This window comes from Leucopleurus acutus, assembly GCF_964270905.1.
Source record: "Leucopleurus acutus genome assembly, chromosome: 17".
Classification (NCBI taxonomy): domain Eukaryota; kingdom Metazoa; phylum Chordata; class Mammalia; order Artiodactyla; family Delphinidae; genus Leucopleurus; species Leucopleurus acutus.
In genome coordinates this window covers 83,703,006-83,716,204 of record NC_139159.1, presented here as the reverse complement: position 1 = coordinate 83,716,204, position 13,199 = coordinate 83,703,006, and the positions used below count along the sequence as shown (strand labels likewise).

Sequence of the window (13,199 nt, the reverse complement as noted above, 5' to 3'; positions counted from 1 at the left end):
ACCCCAGACCTCCCCTTCAGCTGTCAGCCTGACCTTTGTACCTTAAAAATGTTGAAAATGCCGGCGGATTTTCTGAACACATCTGACTTTACGAAGTCCTCCAGCTGGGCCAGGGTGTCATCCAGGTGGGAGCTGGCACAGATCCCAAAGCAACAGGCAAGGCCCTGGGGAGGTACACAGGTGCACTCACACCTGGGCAAGGTCGGGGACGGAGAGGAGTACACACGCATGCGCACACCATCCGGTGCATCTGTGCACACCACACACACACATACACACACACACACACACACACACACACAGGTACACACGCTGGCTACACGTCTGAGAGGACAGAGAGTGACCACTGCCAGCAAGCCTGTGGGCACCCGGGCTTCCCGTGGGGAAGGGGCGGCCACCTCACGCTCGCTCTCCTCCTGGTATCGGGCGGTTTCCAGCAGCTCCTGCAGATGCTTTCTTACCACCTCCTTACTTGAAGCAGCACCCAGGGTAGTTCCTATGCATTTATACAGGAAGTTCTGCAACGAAGTCAGAGAACAGGGCTGTGCCTGGCTCCCGAGTAGAGGGGTGCCCAGCACTACCAAAGCGCTGCCCCCGGCAGAGTACGCGCTGAGTACTCAGAGTACGCCCCTGGCAGAGCCAGCGGACGCGGGAACCCACGGCACTGACCGCCGCAAGGACCAGACGAGCTCTGGGCGGTGTCTGAGGAGTAGGAGGTGGGTGCGGAGCCCCTGCATCTCCCAGCCGTCAGCCACTACGAGGAGGCTCCCAGGCCTTCCCGTCCAGCCTCTGCCAGGACCACAGGGGCCACCAGAGACAGGCGCAGGGAGCGAGTGACAGCACCAAGGAACAGGAGCTGAGGGCCACGCCCACAGCGCCCCGCGGGTTGTCCTCCCACACCTCCCCCTGCATCTCCTCCTGGGGCGTTCCCCCCTCCCCCTGCACCTTCTCCAGGGGCGTCCCGTTGTAGCTGGGTAGCTGCTTGCACATCTCCAGGCTCAGCTGGCAAATCCACGTGTTGTCAGACACAACAGCTAGAGTGTCGCGAAGGAACTGTGGGCAGGAGCTCTACCAGTGAGGGGCCGGAGCTCGGCCTTTCACTGCGCTGGCTGGGGAGGGACCCAATGCCTGGCGGTGTCACAGGCACGGACCTCAGGGTCCTGTGCCATGGCTCTGAAGGGTTGTGGATCACTTTCGAGCCCAGACAAAACAAATTCTGGGGGGTCAGACACGCACCACACAGGGGCACAGACAGCTCTGAGCCAAGCAGGGGAGAGGAGAGAAGGCTCCAGTGGCCAGAGCAGCTCAAAGCCCCTGTAATTTGACTCCATCATAGCAGGGTGACAATCTGTGAGGTCAGTAGGCAGGGCTCCCCCCAGAGACACCCACCTGTCCCTCTACCCCTCCCCCAGCCACACCGTTAGGCCAAGGCAAACATCACAGCCCTGGGAAGGTACAGTTCCCCTAGCGTGGCTGCCCCAAGCTCTCCCCGCCCAGGCCAGAAAAGGCCCCTGGGTCCAATCCCCGCCCAGGCCAGAAAGGGCCCCTGGGTCCAAGACAGGCTACGCTCCCACCTCCTCTCCCTTCTCTCACCATCAGCAGCTTCTCCTCCCATTCCTTCCGCGATAGGGTTTCCTCCGTATATCCTGAAACGACCAGTCATTCACTCAGCCCAGCACACAGACCCATGCCCACAGGCAGGAGTGCAGTGCTCAGAGCCCCGCCCCCAGCCTGGCCCCATCAACGCTAGCACAGAGGAAGAAAGGGCTGCACCCACATCCAGTGTGCTCCCAGGTGACAACCAGCAGGGAGCATCTTTTCAGCCCCACTGTCCAGGCCCTTTCCTGAACCACAGCAGAGGCCATTTCTTCCAACTTTCAAAACCCTGGTCCCCACTGGCCAGGCTTGGTGCCGACTGGCTGAAAAAACGCGACCAGAGGACGAGTGGCGCCGCCCCGCTCTGGGCCTCACCGTCCAGGTGCTCCAGCAGCAGGGGGATGGTGGTCGCCCACCGCTGACCCAGCATAGGATGGATGTCCCGGTGAAGGACGCTCAGGAGGCGCAGCGAGGCCGCCCCGCGACCGTCCCCCAGGTAGGGGCTGGAAGACACAGCCTGGAGGAGCCAGAAGTGGGTTCTCCACCGGCGCCCAGGGCCACAGCGCCCCAACGCCCCACATGAGGCCGAGCACGGCCTCCCAGGTGGGGCAAGAAGCCCCCAGAGACGCAGCTCCCCAAAACTCCGCCTGGAGCACCTGACAGTCCCCACTGCGAGACAGTGTCCTTCTCACAGCAGTGACAGCGTGAGGACGGGGACAAAGGCAAGAGCCCACTCCTCCCCGCCATCCCCAGAGCGCGGCTGCCCAGCGGCCACCTGCCTGGGGACGTGATGCTTCTGGGAAGGCAAGCCCCCAGTGCGCTGCTTACCAGGAGCCTGGTGGCCATGGCGTAGGGAGATGGAAGGGTCACTGCGGGGGAGACAGACATGCAACACTCAGGGCCGCCCGTGCCCTGGGGTCAAGGTGGGCTGGGGGGCCGGGCCAGGGCCGGGGGCGCACCGTTGCCGTTGTACTGAATGAGGAGGGCGTGGGCCCCCGCCTCCTGCCTCTTCTGGGCCAGGTGCACGAGGCTCCTGCAGAGCGGGGTCAGCGCCCCGGTGAAGCGCACGGGGACGAGGAACTCGAACAGGTATGGCCAGAGGACCTGGGGGCAGCGGCATGGGAGTCTGCTCCCAGGTGGGCGGGCAGCAGACCCCCAGGCCGAGGGGTCAGGAGGGGCGCGGTGGGTCCCAGGGGGTGGGTGGGCGGCACTCACGTCGCCCATCCTGTCCACAGTGGTGCTGACCAGGTAGAGGGTGCTGACACTGATGGCCCGCACGCTGTCTGCCGCCAGGGCCTCGCTGTTGGCGCCCAGCTTCTGAGGCTGCAGGAGGGGAGGGCGGAGGGTGTGCTCTCTGCTCTCCAGGTTACACCATCGTGGGCTCTGGCCCTGAGGACACGGCCTGAGCGAAGCAGGACAGACCCTGCCCAGCCCCCGCTGAGGGGACGCCCATGCCACCTGTCACTCTGCACTAAAGTCACCCAAGGAAGCCGGCTCACCAGGCTCGGTTCAGCCACCAGAACAGAGGGAGCCTTGACTCCGTCCTGATGGGCAGTGCCGACGTCCACGGAAACCGGAGGCCCTTTGTGGACCTGATAATAGGCTGAGAAAATGGCATTTTCTACGAAGAACAGAGACAAGCTCTGGAACCCGATGGGCCAGTGGCTTCTCTCAGACCTGAGCAGACAGTGCTCCAGGGCCCGGCTCCCCGGGAACCTTCCACGCGGAAAAGGACTCTGCTCTCCAAACACTCTGAGTCTTCAACTCACGCTTTGAAATACCAAAAAGCAAACACTGAAAACCAAGAGAAATTGGGAAAACTGCAATGACTGTAGGAGACATTTAACACCTCTCCCTGAGAAATCAAAGATGGAGTAGAAAAATAGAGGTATTTAATAGGGCCTAAACAGCAATTTTTAAAGCATGCTCTAAAAATATAGATAAATCTTAATACCAAATACACACAAACAACTTGAAAGTCTGACCACCTATTAGGCTAAAAAGAAGATCTCAACAAACTCTCAGAAGCAAAAATAAACCTGTGGCCAGATTCAACGTAGAGAACGCAATAAAATTACAAACCCACAGTAGCCACGAAAAGCGAGTCACCTAGAAAACTTTAAACATCCTAAAAGAAACCTTGGGTTAATAAAGAATCCACACAGAAACCGCAAACTACCCAAGAGTGAACGCTGAGGACACATACAAAGCCCAACAAAGGCGCAACTACCGGGACCCACAGACCAAGAACATCAACTTAACCCGAAAAATACTATCGGTGGGAAAATATTAATATGAACCAAGAACAAGAAAAGCATGTGAAAGAGTGTAACAATTAAACACAGAATGTGATTCAAGAAATTAGTAGTGAAATAGTTAAGAAAGAAATCACTGACGTGGAAGAACAGATTGAAGACTTCAGGGAAATGAAGAAGAAAGATATTAAAGTGCAACATTCAGATAACAGAAGTGCCGGAACGAGAGAGACAGAAAAACGGAGAACAAGAAAAAATTAAAGAGATAAAGGAGACTAATTCCCCCCAGAAATAAAAGAGAAAAAGAGCTCATCTGAAAAGTGTCCACAGAGCTAGAGTTAAGGACAGGTCAGGTGAGCCTGGAACATCTTCTTGTGCCAGAAAACAAGGAAAGGCTCACTCAAAAAATGATGGAGACGTGCCTTGCCTCAAGGACACAGGAGCCCGCTCCACGGGGGCTCCCACAGGCCAAACTCAGAACAATTTGACCACCAAAACCAATGACAGAAATGCATGAAAGAGTAACCCATGAATCCACACTGAGATATTATATATGAACATAAAAATAGCAAAAAGCCGGGGCTTCCCTGGTGGTGCAGTGGGTGAGAGTCCGCCTGCCGATGCAGGGGACACGGGTTCGTGCCCCGGTCCGGGAAGATCCCACATGCCGCTGGGCCTGCGCGTCCAGAGCCCGTGCTCTGCAACGGGAGAGGCCACAACAGTGAGAGGCCTGTGTACCGCAAAAAAAAAAAAAAAAAAAACTAGCAAAAAGCTCTTTGTTACAACAGAAGGCCAAAAAAATAAGTATAGAAAATTAATGGAGTTAGAAAATGAACAACTGATGCTAAAACTAGTAGGGAAAACTTTAATCAGCAAGTTATCAAAGTTTACACATGTTGTAACATGTGTCCAAATCTCCTTCCTCTTTAAGGTTGAGTAACATTCTACTATAGAGATAGAGCAGACCGCGTTCACCCAGTCATCCCCTGATGGACACTTGGGCTGCTTCTACCTCTTGGCTATCGTGAATGACGCTGCTACAAACATGGGCGTGCAAGTATCTCTTCAAGATCCCGCTTTCATTTCTCTTGGGTAAATACCCAGAAGTGGAATTGCCGGATCATATGGTAATTCTGTCCACAGCACCTGAAACACTTTACATCCGGGAGCTCATCTTTTGAAACTTCCCTAAGTGAGAAGTAAGGCTGTTCTGGCTGCCTGAGCAGCGAACACGGGCTCCCCCGGGAGGCTGGCATTTTGCTGGCTGTGGCAGAAGGTGCCCACCTCCAGTGACAGCCGTGACTCAGGCTGTCAGATGGGCCTCCCTGGGCTGCACCTCTCTGATGCAGGAGGGAGTGTGCTCTGTGTGGCCCCTCCTGGGAGCACACAGGAAACCTGCACAGGGATTTTAGCTACGAGTACAGTTACCTCTGAGTCCTACAAGTCCTTCTAGTGAACCACCAAGCATGTAGGTAGTCTTAGGACCCTTTACCCAGAGACAAACCATCAAAGCTTACCCAAGAAAACAGATAACCTAAATAGTTCTTTGTCTAGTAAACAATTCATGGTTAAAAGCTTTTCAACAAAGAAACCTCCAGGCCTATGTAGTTCCACTGAGGGATTCTACCAAAGATTTAAGGAAAAAATACCAAATCTTCACAAACTCTTCCATAAGTTAGAAGAGGAGGGGACGCGTCCAAACTCACCTAATGAAGGATCACCAGAGAGAGACATTACAGGAAAGTACAGGCCAATAACACTCTTGAAGAGGTGCAAAATCTCTCAACAAAGTATCGGGAAATCAAGTCCAGCAATATATTAAAAGCATTATAAATCATGACCAAGCATGGTTTATCTTGGCACTGCAAGGAATTCAATACCTAAAAAGCAATCACTTACGTCCATTTCAAATTGAAAAGAATTGAAAGCAGAATCTTGAATATTAAAAGACTGAAGGTGTTCCCCTTAGAACGGAAACAAAGTAAGGATGTCTGCACTCATCACTTGTATTCAGCATTGTAATGGAGATTCTAACCGAGGCAATAAGGCCAGAAAAAGAAATAAAAGGCATTCAGATCGGAAAGGAAGACTGAGCTGTCTATTGGAAAACATGATGTTCCATGTAGAAGATCTCAAAGAATCTATAAAAAGTAAGGCCACAGGATACAAGGTCAATATGCAAAAATCAACTGTATTTCTACACACTAGCAATGAACAATTGGAAATTGAAATTAACAACACTATACTACTACAATAGCACTAAAACCATAGTTACAAATCTAACAAAATATGTGCAGAATCTATATGCTTAAAATTACGAAGTACTGACGAAAGAAATCAAAGATGACCTAAGTAAATGTAATGCACCATTTTCATAGATGGGAAGACAACATCAATTCATCAAAAGATATCAATTCTTCCCGAAGAGTCTACAGATTCAACACAATCCCAGTCAAAATTATAATAGCTGGGCTTCCGTGGCGGCACAGTGGTTAAGAATCCGCCTGCCAATGCAGGGGACACGGGTTCGAGCCCTGGTCCGGGAAGATCCCACATGCCGCGGAGCAACTAAGCCTGTGTGCCACAACTACAGAGCCTGCGCTTTAGAGCCTGTGAGCCACAACTCCTGAGCCCGTGCACCACAACTACTGAAGCCCGCGCGCCTAGAGCCCATGCTCTGCAACAAGAGAAGTCACTGCAATGAGAAGCCCACGCACTGCAACGAAGAGTAGCCCCTGCTCGCCGCAACTAGAGAAAGCCCGCGTGCAGCAATGAAGATCCAATGCAGCCAAAAATAAAAACAAATAAATAAACCAACAAATAAAATTCTAATAGGTTTATTTTTGTAGAAATCAACAAGATGATTCTAAAATTTATAAGGATAAGTGAAGGAACTATAATAGCCAAACGAATTAGAAAAGAAGACTGAAGTTAGAGGACTCATGCTACTTTGCTCCAGAGTTTACTGTAAAGCTTCAGGCAAGACAGCGTGGTCCCGACAAAAGGACAGACGCAGACCAGTGGAGCAAAACAGAGTCCACAGTCACTTGATTTTGACAAAGATGCAAAGGCAACTCATCCACGTGGAAAGAAGAGTCTTTTCAGCAGATGGTGCTAGGACAACTGGACATCCACGTGCAAAATAATGAGCCGTAACAACAACCACACCTCCCATTAAACAATATTCACTCAAAGTGGATCACAAACCTATATGTAAAACCTCCAAGTTAAAACTTCTAGAAGAAAACAGAGAAGAACATCTTTGTGACCTTGGGTTAAGAGAGGATTTACTAGCTAGAACACCAAAAGCAAGAGCTATAAATAAAAACCTGATAAAGTGGACTTCTAGAATATTAAAATAGCCACCTTTTGAAGAAAATAAAAAGATAAGTATGACGCAACAGACTTGTCAGAAAATATTTAAGCCATAAATCTGATAAAGGACTTGCATCCGAAATATATAAAGAACATTCTGTACTCAATAATAGGAAAGTAAACAACTCAAGAATAGGCAAAAAGCTGTGAACAGACACTTAAGGAAGACATGGGGATGGCAAACATTGGTCGTTGGTGAGATGCCAGCCCGTCAGGACAGCTTGAGAAACAACCAGCCTGGACCCGAGCCTGCAAGTACCCACAGGGCCTCTCACCCGCTGCTGCTGGGGCCATGAGACGGCACAGCCGCTTCAGAAAACCGTTTGGAAATTTCTTATGAAATTAAATGCACACTCTCCATTCGTGCTTACCCAGGTGTACAAACGCATGCTCCCACAGAAACCTGTACCCACACGGTCACAGTGGCTTTTTTCGTAACTGCCACACTGCAAACAACTGGAGTCTCCTTCCTCTAGAGAGTGGAGAACAGACTGGCACGTCCGTACCACGGAATGCTACTCAGCAGTAAGAGAACCAATCACTGGCACATGTGACAACGCCCCCGACGGAAGTGGGGAATCAGGGGCCCAGGAGCAGGAGGGTGAGGCCGCGCCCTTACCTCCGCCTCGGGGGGCAGCGCGCACTGCTGCACGATGTACTCGATCATGGCCTCGCCTCCAGGCTGCTCCAGGTAGCCATGATGGGCCATGGCACTGATCACCTGCACCACGGCCCGCTTCACCTGCCCGGACCAAGGGAGAGCGGCAAGGGCCTCAGAGGAGCGCCGGACAGCACGCCGGCCCAGCTGGGCGGTGGAATCTCACCCTTCCCTCTGCCTGCGCCTGCACCTGCCCCCACCTTCTCCCCAGACGCCTACTACGAAGGCCAGCCTGCGGCCACGCCCACACCCCCAGGGGAAGGCCTCTTCTTCCTCTTTCCCGCAGACCCTCCCCTCCCGGCGCCTCCTTGGGCATCTCCCGACCCTGTTTTGCCCTTCTGGGCAAGGGCCCTGGGTCTGCACTTGTCACCCAAACACTCCTGAGAGTTCTGAGTGTCCTGCTGTCCAGCCCCTTCGATAACTCTGTCTGGCGGCTCCAAGGAATGGCTGGGCCGTCGCGGCCGGAAGCAGCACCCTCTTCCCGGGGCTCGCGCCCCCTCCAGGGCCCCCTGCTCCTACGCTCCATCAGACGCCGGCCTAATGCCCCTCCCTGGGGACCCTTCCCTGTGTCCCGGTGACGCCTCTCCTCCCCCGGATCTCAGGTCGCACATCGCTGCCCTGTGCCCCCAGCTACACGTGTGTCCTGAGGGACCGTGGGGCTGACAGGTCTGGAGGGAGTGAGCGATGTGGTAGCACGAGGGCCGCTCCGGCTGAGTGCGTCTGGTCACTGACACTGTTGGAGGCACGCGGTGTGGCCCCTTGGGGGTGACCCAGGGCACGGGGGCCCTGAAACAGATGCAGGTGGTTTGGGGTCCATTTCAGTAGCTTCTGAAACTCTCACAGAAGGTCCCAAAGAACAGGGCCCCAGGATGAGCACAAAAGCTGGGGCAGCCCCAGGACAGAGCCGAGGGGCCCTGCTGGCGCTGAGCCCAGGAGGGAGGAGCAGCCCTGCCCCCGGCTCTGGGCGTCGCCCCCAAGGCCTTGGATGTCCCACCTGAGCCCCGGGTCCTCGCTTCCCTGAGGCTTCAGCCACGCTGAATCACCTAACCACCTGATGGTTGAGGGTGGGGGCTTCGGGCCAGGAGGGGCTGGACTCTGAGGTCTCCACGACGGAGGACCGACAGAGACCCCTGACACAAGGCTGGGGGCTTCCCTGGCGGGCAGCCGGCACAGCACTGCCAGGGAGCCCAGGCTGCCCACGGCTCCACAGGGAGAGGACAGCGGGGCTCCGACTTCAGACCCTCCTGGGCCTCCTGCCCCTCGTGCCTCTTCTGTGGCCGATGTTAGCCTGTGTCTTTTTGGTGTAGTAAACCATAACGTGGGTATGACGACTCTTGTGAGCTTGGGGGTTCTTCTAGAGAACGATTGAACCCCAGGGTGGTTTTGGGGACCACTTCCTAACTTCATACTTGGTTAACTGCGTCAGGAGGAAGCTGGGGGTCCCAGATGCCCAGGCCTGCACGCGCCCACTGAGGTCTGGCCTGGCTGAGAGGTGGCTGCCGGGTCCCTGGTGGCCACACTGCCCGCAGCTGCTCACGGCGGAGCTAGGGCTGCCCGCTGACCTACCTTGCTGTTGGTGTCCAGAAGAGGAAGCTTCATGGAGGAGAGAATAAAGGGTTGCTTGACTTCCATCTGCGCAGCTGCAGGAAACAGAGAGATGGCTCAGGCCGCCCACCACCACAAGGCCCAAGGCCACACTGCCGGGGTTCTGGCCTCAGTGTGGCCCTCCACGTGGCAGGGGGGGGGGGCCGCATACGCACAGGCCCACCCATTTCTCTCCGGTGGGCGGGAGGGGGAAATGACCTTTTTCAGCAAATAACATTATTTCACCCAATTAAAAAGCTAGGAGGTTTGTAGTTTAGGGCAGCAGAGAAAGAGCGGGCTGAGCAGGTATCCCAGTTCAAGTGCCAGGGTCAGGGGGTCTCCTGGGGCATCAGAATCACAGCAGGCTCGTTAAGCACCACCAGCCGCTGTCCCCTCTCCCCACTCCAACCTGCAGGCCCAGGTGGGCTCAGGCGTTCACTTTTCACACATTCCCAGGTGAGCTGGTGCTGAGGACCCCACTTTGAGAACCAGCTGTATAACCCTTCCTTTCCTGATATTTATTTATTTTAGTTTTTTTTGGGGGGGGGCGCACCACGCCACACGTGGGATCTTAGTTCCCGGACCACGGATCGAACCCGGACCCTCGGCAGTGAGAGTGCGGAGTCCTAACCACCGGACCGCCAGGGAAGTCGCATTCTGACATTTAAATGGGGGTAAAAAGTGAATACCAAGAAGTGGTCATGAGATTAATAAAAATAAAAACAAAGAGGGACCTCCTGGTGGACCAGTGGTTAGGACTCCGCACTCTCACTGCCGAGGGCCCGGGTTTGATCCCTGGTGGGGAACTAAGATCCTGCAAGCCACGTGGCGTGGCCAAAAACAATTTTTTAAATGAAAACAGAGACTGGGAGCACAGTGATGGCGCTGTCATTCCAAGGACAGCCCCAGGGCAGGGGTGTGTCATGATCCCACCTCACGCAGGGAACTGGAGGCCTCACAGCCTGGAATGGCTGATTCCAGGTCTGGGGCAAGAAATATATACACAACAAGCTTAGTTCATCATCAAAGGACTCGGAACTTGAAGAAGCCTCCCCACTCCCCGGAGATGACACCATTTGAGCTCCAATAATGGTAACAACTATAGATAACGAATAAGGACCCACTGTCTAGCACAGGGAACTCTACTCAGTGCTCTGTGGTGACCTAGATGGGAATATAATCTAAAAAACAGGGGATATATGGATACAAGCTGCTGATTCACTTTGCTGTACAGCAGAATCTAAAATGACACTGTAAATCAACTATACTCCAATAAAAGTTAATTAAAAAATAATGGTGATAACTGCAATGAACTGAAATTTCTCAAATATGTTTGAATTCATGAGTCCCTATGATATTTTTAGAGAGCAATGGTCACCTTTAGAAGATGACGGGACCAGTGTATTATCTTGAAAACTGACAAAACAAAGGAGCCAACAGCTGAGCCTGCAGTTCCTACGTGAGCCACACTTCTGCATGGCTGAGCGGCAGGTGAAGAGCGTCTCTTCATCACGGCACCCAGCGAATCGGCGCAGCACAAGCCGTGCCCCAGGCGGCGAGCGGCAGCGCTGCCGAGGCCGCCCGGTACACACTGTGCCCCCTACAGTCTTGCCAAAGGGACTCGACTGGAGTCTGAGTTCTTGCCAATTTGCAAGAAATCCAGACAGACGAGAAAACCTCAGTCTGCACCTCGAGAACACAGCCCACCAAGCTGACCGTGTGAAACTCCACAGGTCCAATGGCCTAGGCTCTTCCACGGATAAATTACAAGGGAAAGAGAAGAGCACAGGAGACCTGCGGTTTAAAAGGGACCGAAATGTGGGGAGTGTTGTTTAGTGGGGACAGAGTTTCAGGTTTGCAGGATGAAGAGGGTCCTGGAGGCGGCTGCACAGCCATGTGAACGTACTTAACGCTGCTGAGTGCACATCTACGACGAGCGTGGACAATTTTATGTTATGTGTACTTTACCACAATTGTAAACAAGCCAAGCCCCCCCCAAAAGGGAGAGATTTAAATCTATCTATCTATATATGTATATATAATTTTAAAAAATTTTACTTTTTTACTGAAGTAGAGCTTACTTACAGTGTTGCTGGTGTTCAGCAAAGTGGTCCAGTTATACATAAACGTATCTATTCTTTTTTTTTTTTTTTTGACTGCATTGCATTCGTTGCTGCGCGCAGGCTTTCTCTAGCTGTGGTGATCAGGGACTACCCTTCCCTGCGGTGCGCGGGTTTCTCGTTGTGGCGGCTTCTCTTGTTGTGGAGCACGGGCTCTAGGTGTGTGGGCTCAGTAGTTGTGGCTCGTGGATTCTAGAGCGCAGGCTCAGTAGTTGTGGCACACGGGCTCAGTTGCTCCGCGGCATGTGGGATCTTCCCAGATCAGGGCTTGAACCCGTGTCCCCTGCATCGGCAGGCGGGTTCTTAAACACTGTGCCACCAGGGCAGCCCTATGTATCTATTCTTTTTCAGATTGTTTTCCATTATAGTTTATTACAAGATACTGAGTATGTTGTTTATCTATTTTATATATAGTAGTATCTGTTAATCCCAAACTCCTAATTTATCTCTTCCCCCCAATTTTCCCCTTTGGTAACAATTTTCTGTCTGTATGTTTCTATTTTGTAAATAAGTTCATTTCTGTCATATTTTAGGTTCCACATAAAAGTGATATATTGTATGTCTTCTTTCTGACTTACTTCACTTAGTATGATAATCTCTAGGTCCATCCATGTTGCTGCAATGGCATTACTTCATTCTTTTTATGGCCGAGTAGCATTCCATTTTTTATATGTACAACATCTTTCTTTTGGCCATGCCGCGTGGCTTGCAGGATCTTAGTTCCCTGAGCAGGGCTTGAACCCGGGGCCTGGGCAGTGAGAGCACCGAGTCCTAACCATATATACGTATATACACTTATGGCCAGAGAAAGAACTTAAAGGAAAAAATGAAAGACAAGTGGATACGAAGTGACTCTGGAACATCATCGTGAGAGAAGAATTAACAAAGGAGAGGCAAGCGAGGCTAAACCGCGTAAAAAACGTTCAGCGCCGCTAATGACCATGAACCGCGCAAAAAACGTTCAGCGCCGCTAATGACCATGAACCGCGCAAAAAACGTTCAGCGCCGCTAATGACCATGAACCGCGCAAAAAACGTCCAGCGCCGCTAATGACCACAAACAGCAGATCAGAGAGGAAGCGAAGGCCCGGCCGAGGCCCGCAGGCAAGGGCTCCCAAGGGCGCTGTGGCTCAGGTGAGAGGCCTTGCTCTCTGTCCCAGCACCACCCTTCCCCAGCAGCCACCAGCCACGTGCTCCTGGGCTCACGGCAGGACCCGGCCCTGCCCGCCGAGTGCTGCCCCCTCACTCCCCAAACCCGAGAGCTGCCGAGTCCACAGGTGCCACCTGGTCCACATGCTCGTTCCACAGAGGGTCAGACAGAGAACACTTGGGCTTCCAGGGCCACAAGCGGCCTCCGTCACATCTTCTTTGTTTGCTTGTACAGCCCGTTGCCATGTGAAAACCACTCTCAGCTCAGGACTGTACCGAAGCAGGCTGCAGGCCTGGCGTGGCCCACGGCCACGGCCACTGTTTAGCAACCAAGCTCACCGGAAAAAAACAGACTTAAGTGCGAAAGCTGTTCAAGCCTATTGCTGATTAAATTAGCCTTAAAAGCAAGAAACCCGAATTCTTCCATCCAATTGTGAGGAAATCATCAGACACACGGAAACTG

General features: G+C 53.0%; 1 protein-coding gene across 2 annotated transcripts in view; it reads right to left on the bottom strand.

Annotated features, from left to right (window-relative positions):
- MROH1 (maestro heat like repeat family member 1) overlaps positions 1 to 13,199 on the bottom strand; it is a 67,090-nt gene that overhangs the window by 22,192 nt on the left and 31,699 nt on the right. For both annotated transcript variants that reach the window (XM_082858618.1, XM_082858619.1), the window contains exons 12-21: positions 9,451 to 9,524; positions 7,846 to 7,968; positions 2,812 to 2,919; positions 2,556 to 2,700; positions 2,425 to 2,465; positions 1,972 to 2,113; positions 1,594 to 1,646; positions 946 to 1,053; positions 399 to 518; positions 42 to 164 (exon numbers count right to left, since the gene is read on the bottom strand). In XM_082858618.1, the coding sequence (XP_082714744.1) occupies positions 42 to 164; positions 399 to 518; positions 946 to 1,053; positions 1,594 to 1,646; positions 1,972 to 2,113; positions 2,425 to 2,465; positions 2,556 to 2,700; positions 2,812 to 2,919; positions 7,846 to 7,968; positions 9,451 to 9,524 (1,037 nt within the window). The remainder of the gene's footprint in view (positions 1 to 41; positions 165 to 398; positions 519 to 945; positions 1,054 to 1,593; positions 1,647 to 1,971; positions 2,114 to 2,424; positions 2,466 to 2,555; positions 2,701 to 2,811; positions 2,920 to 7,845; positions 7,969 to 9,450; positions 9,525 to 13,199) is intronic.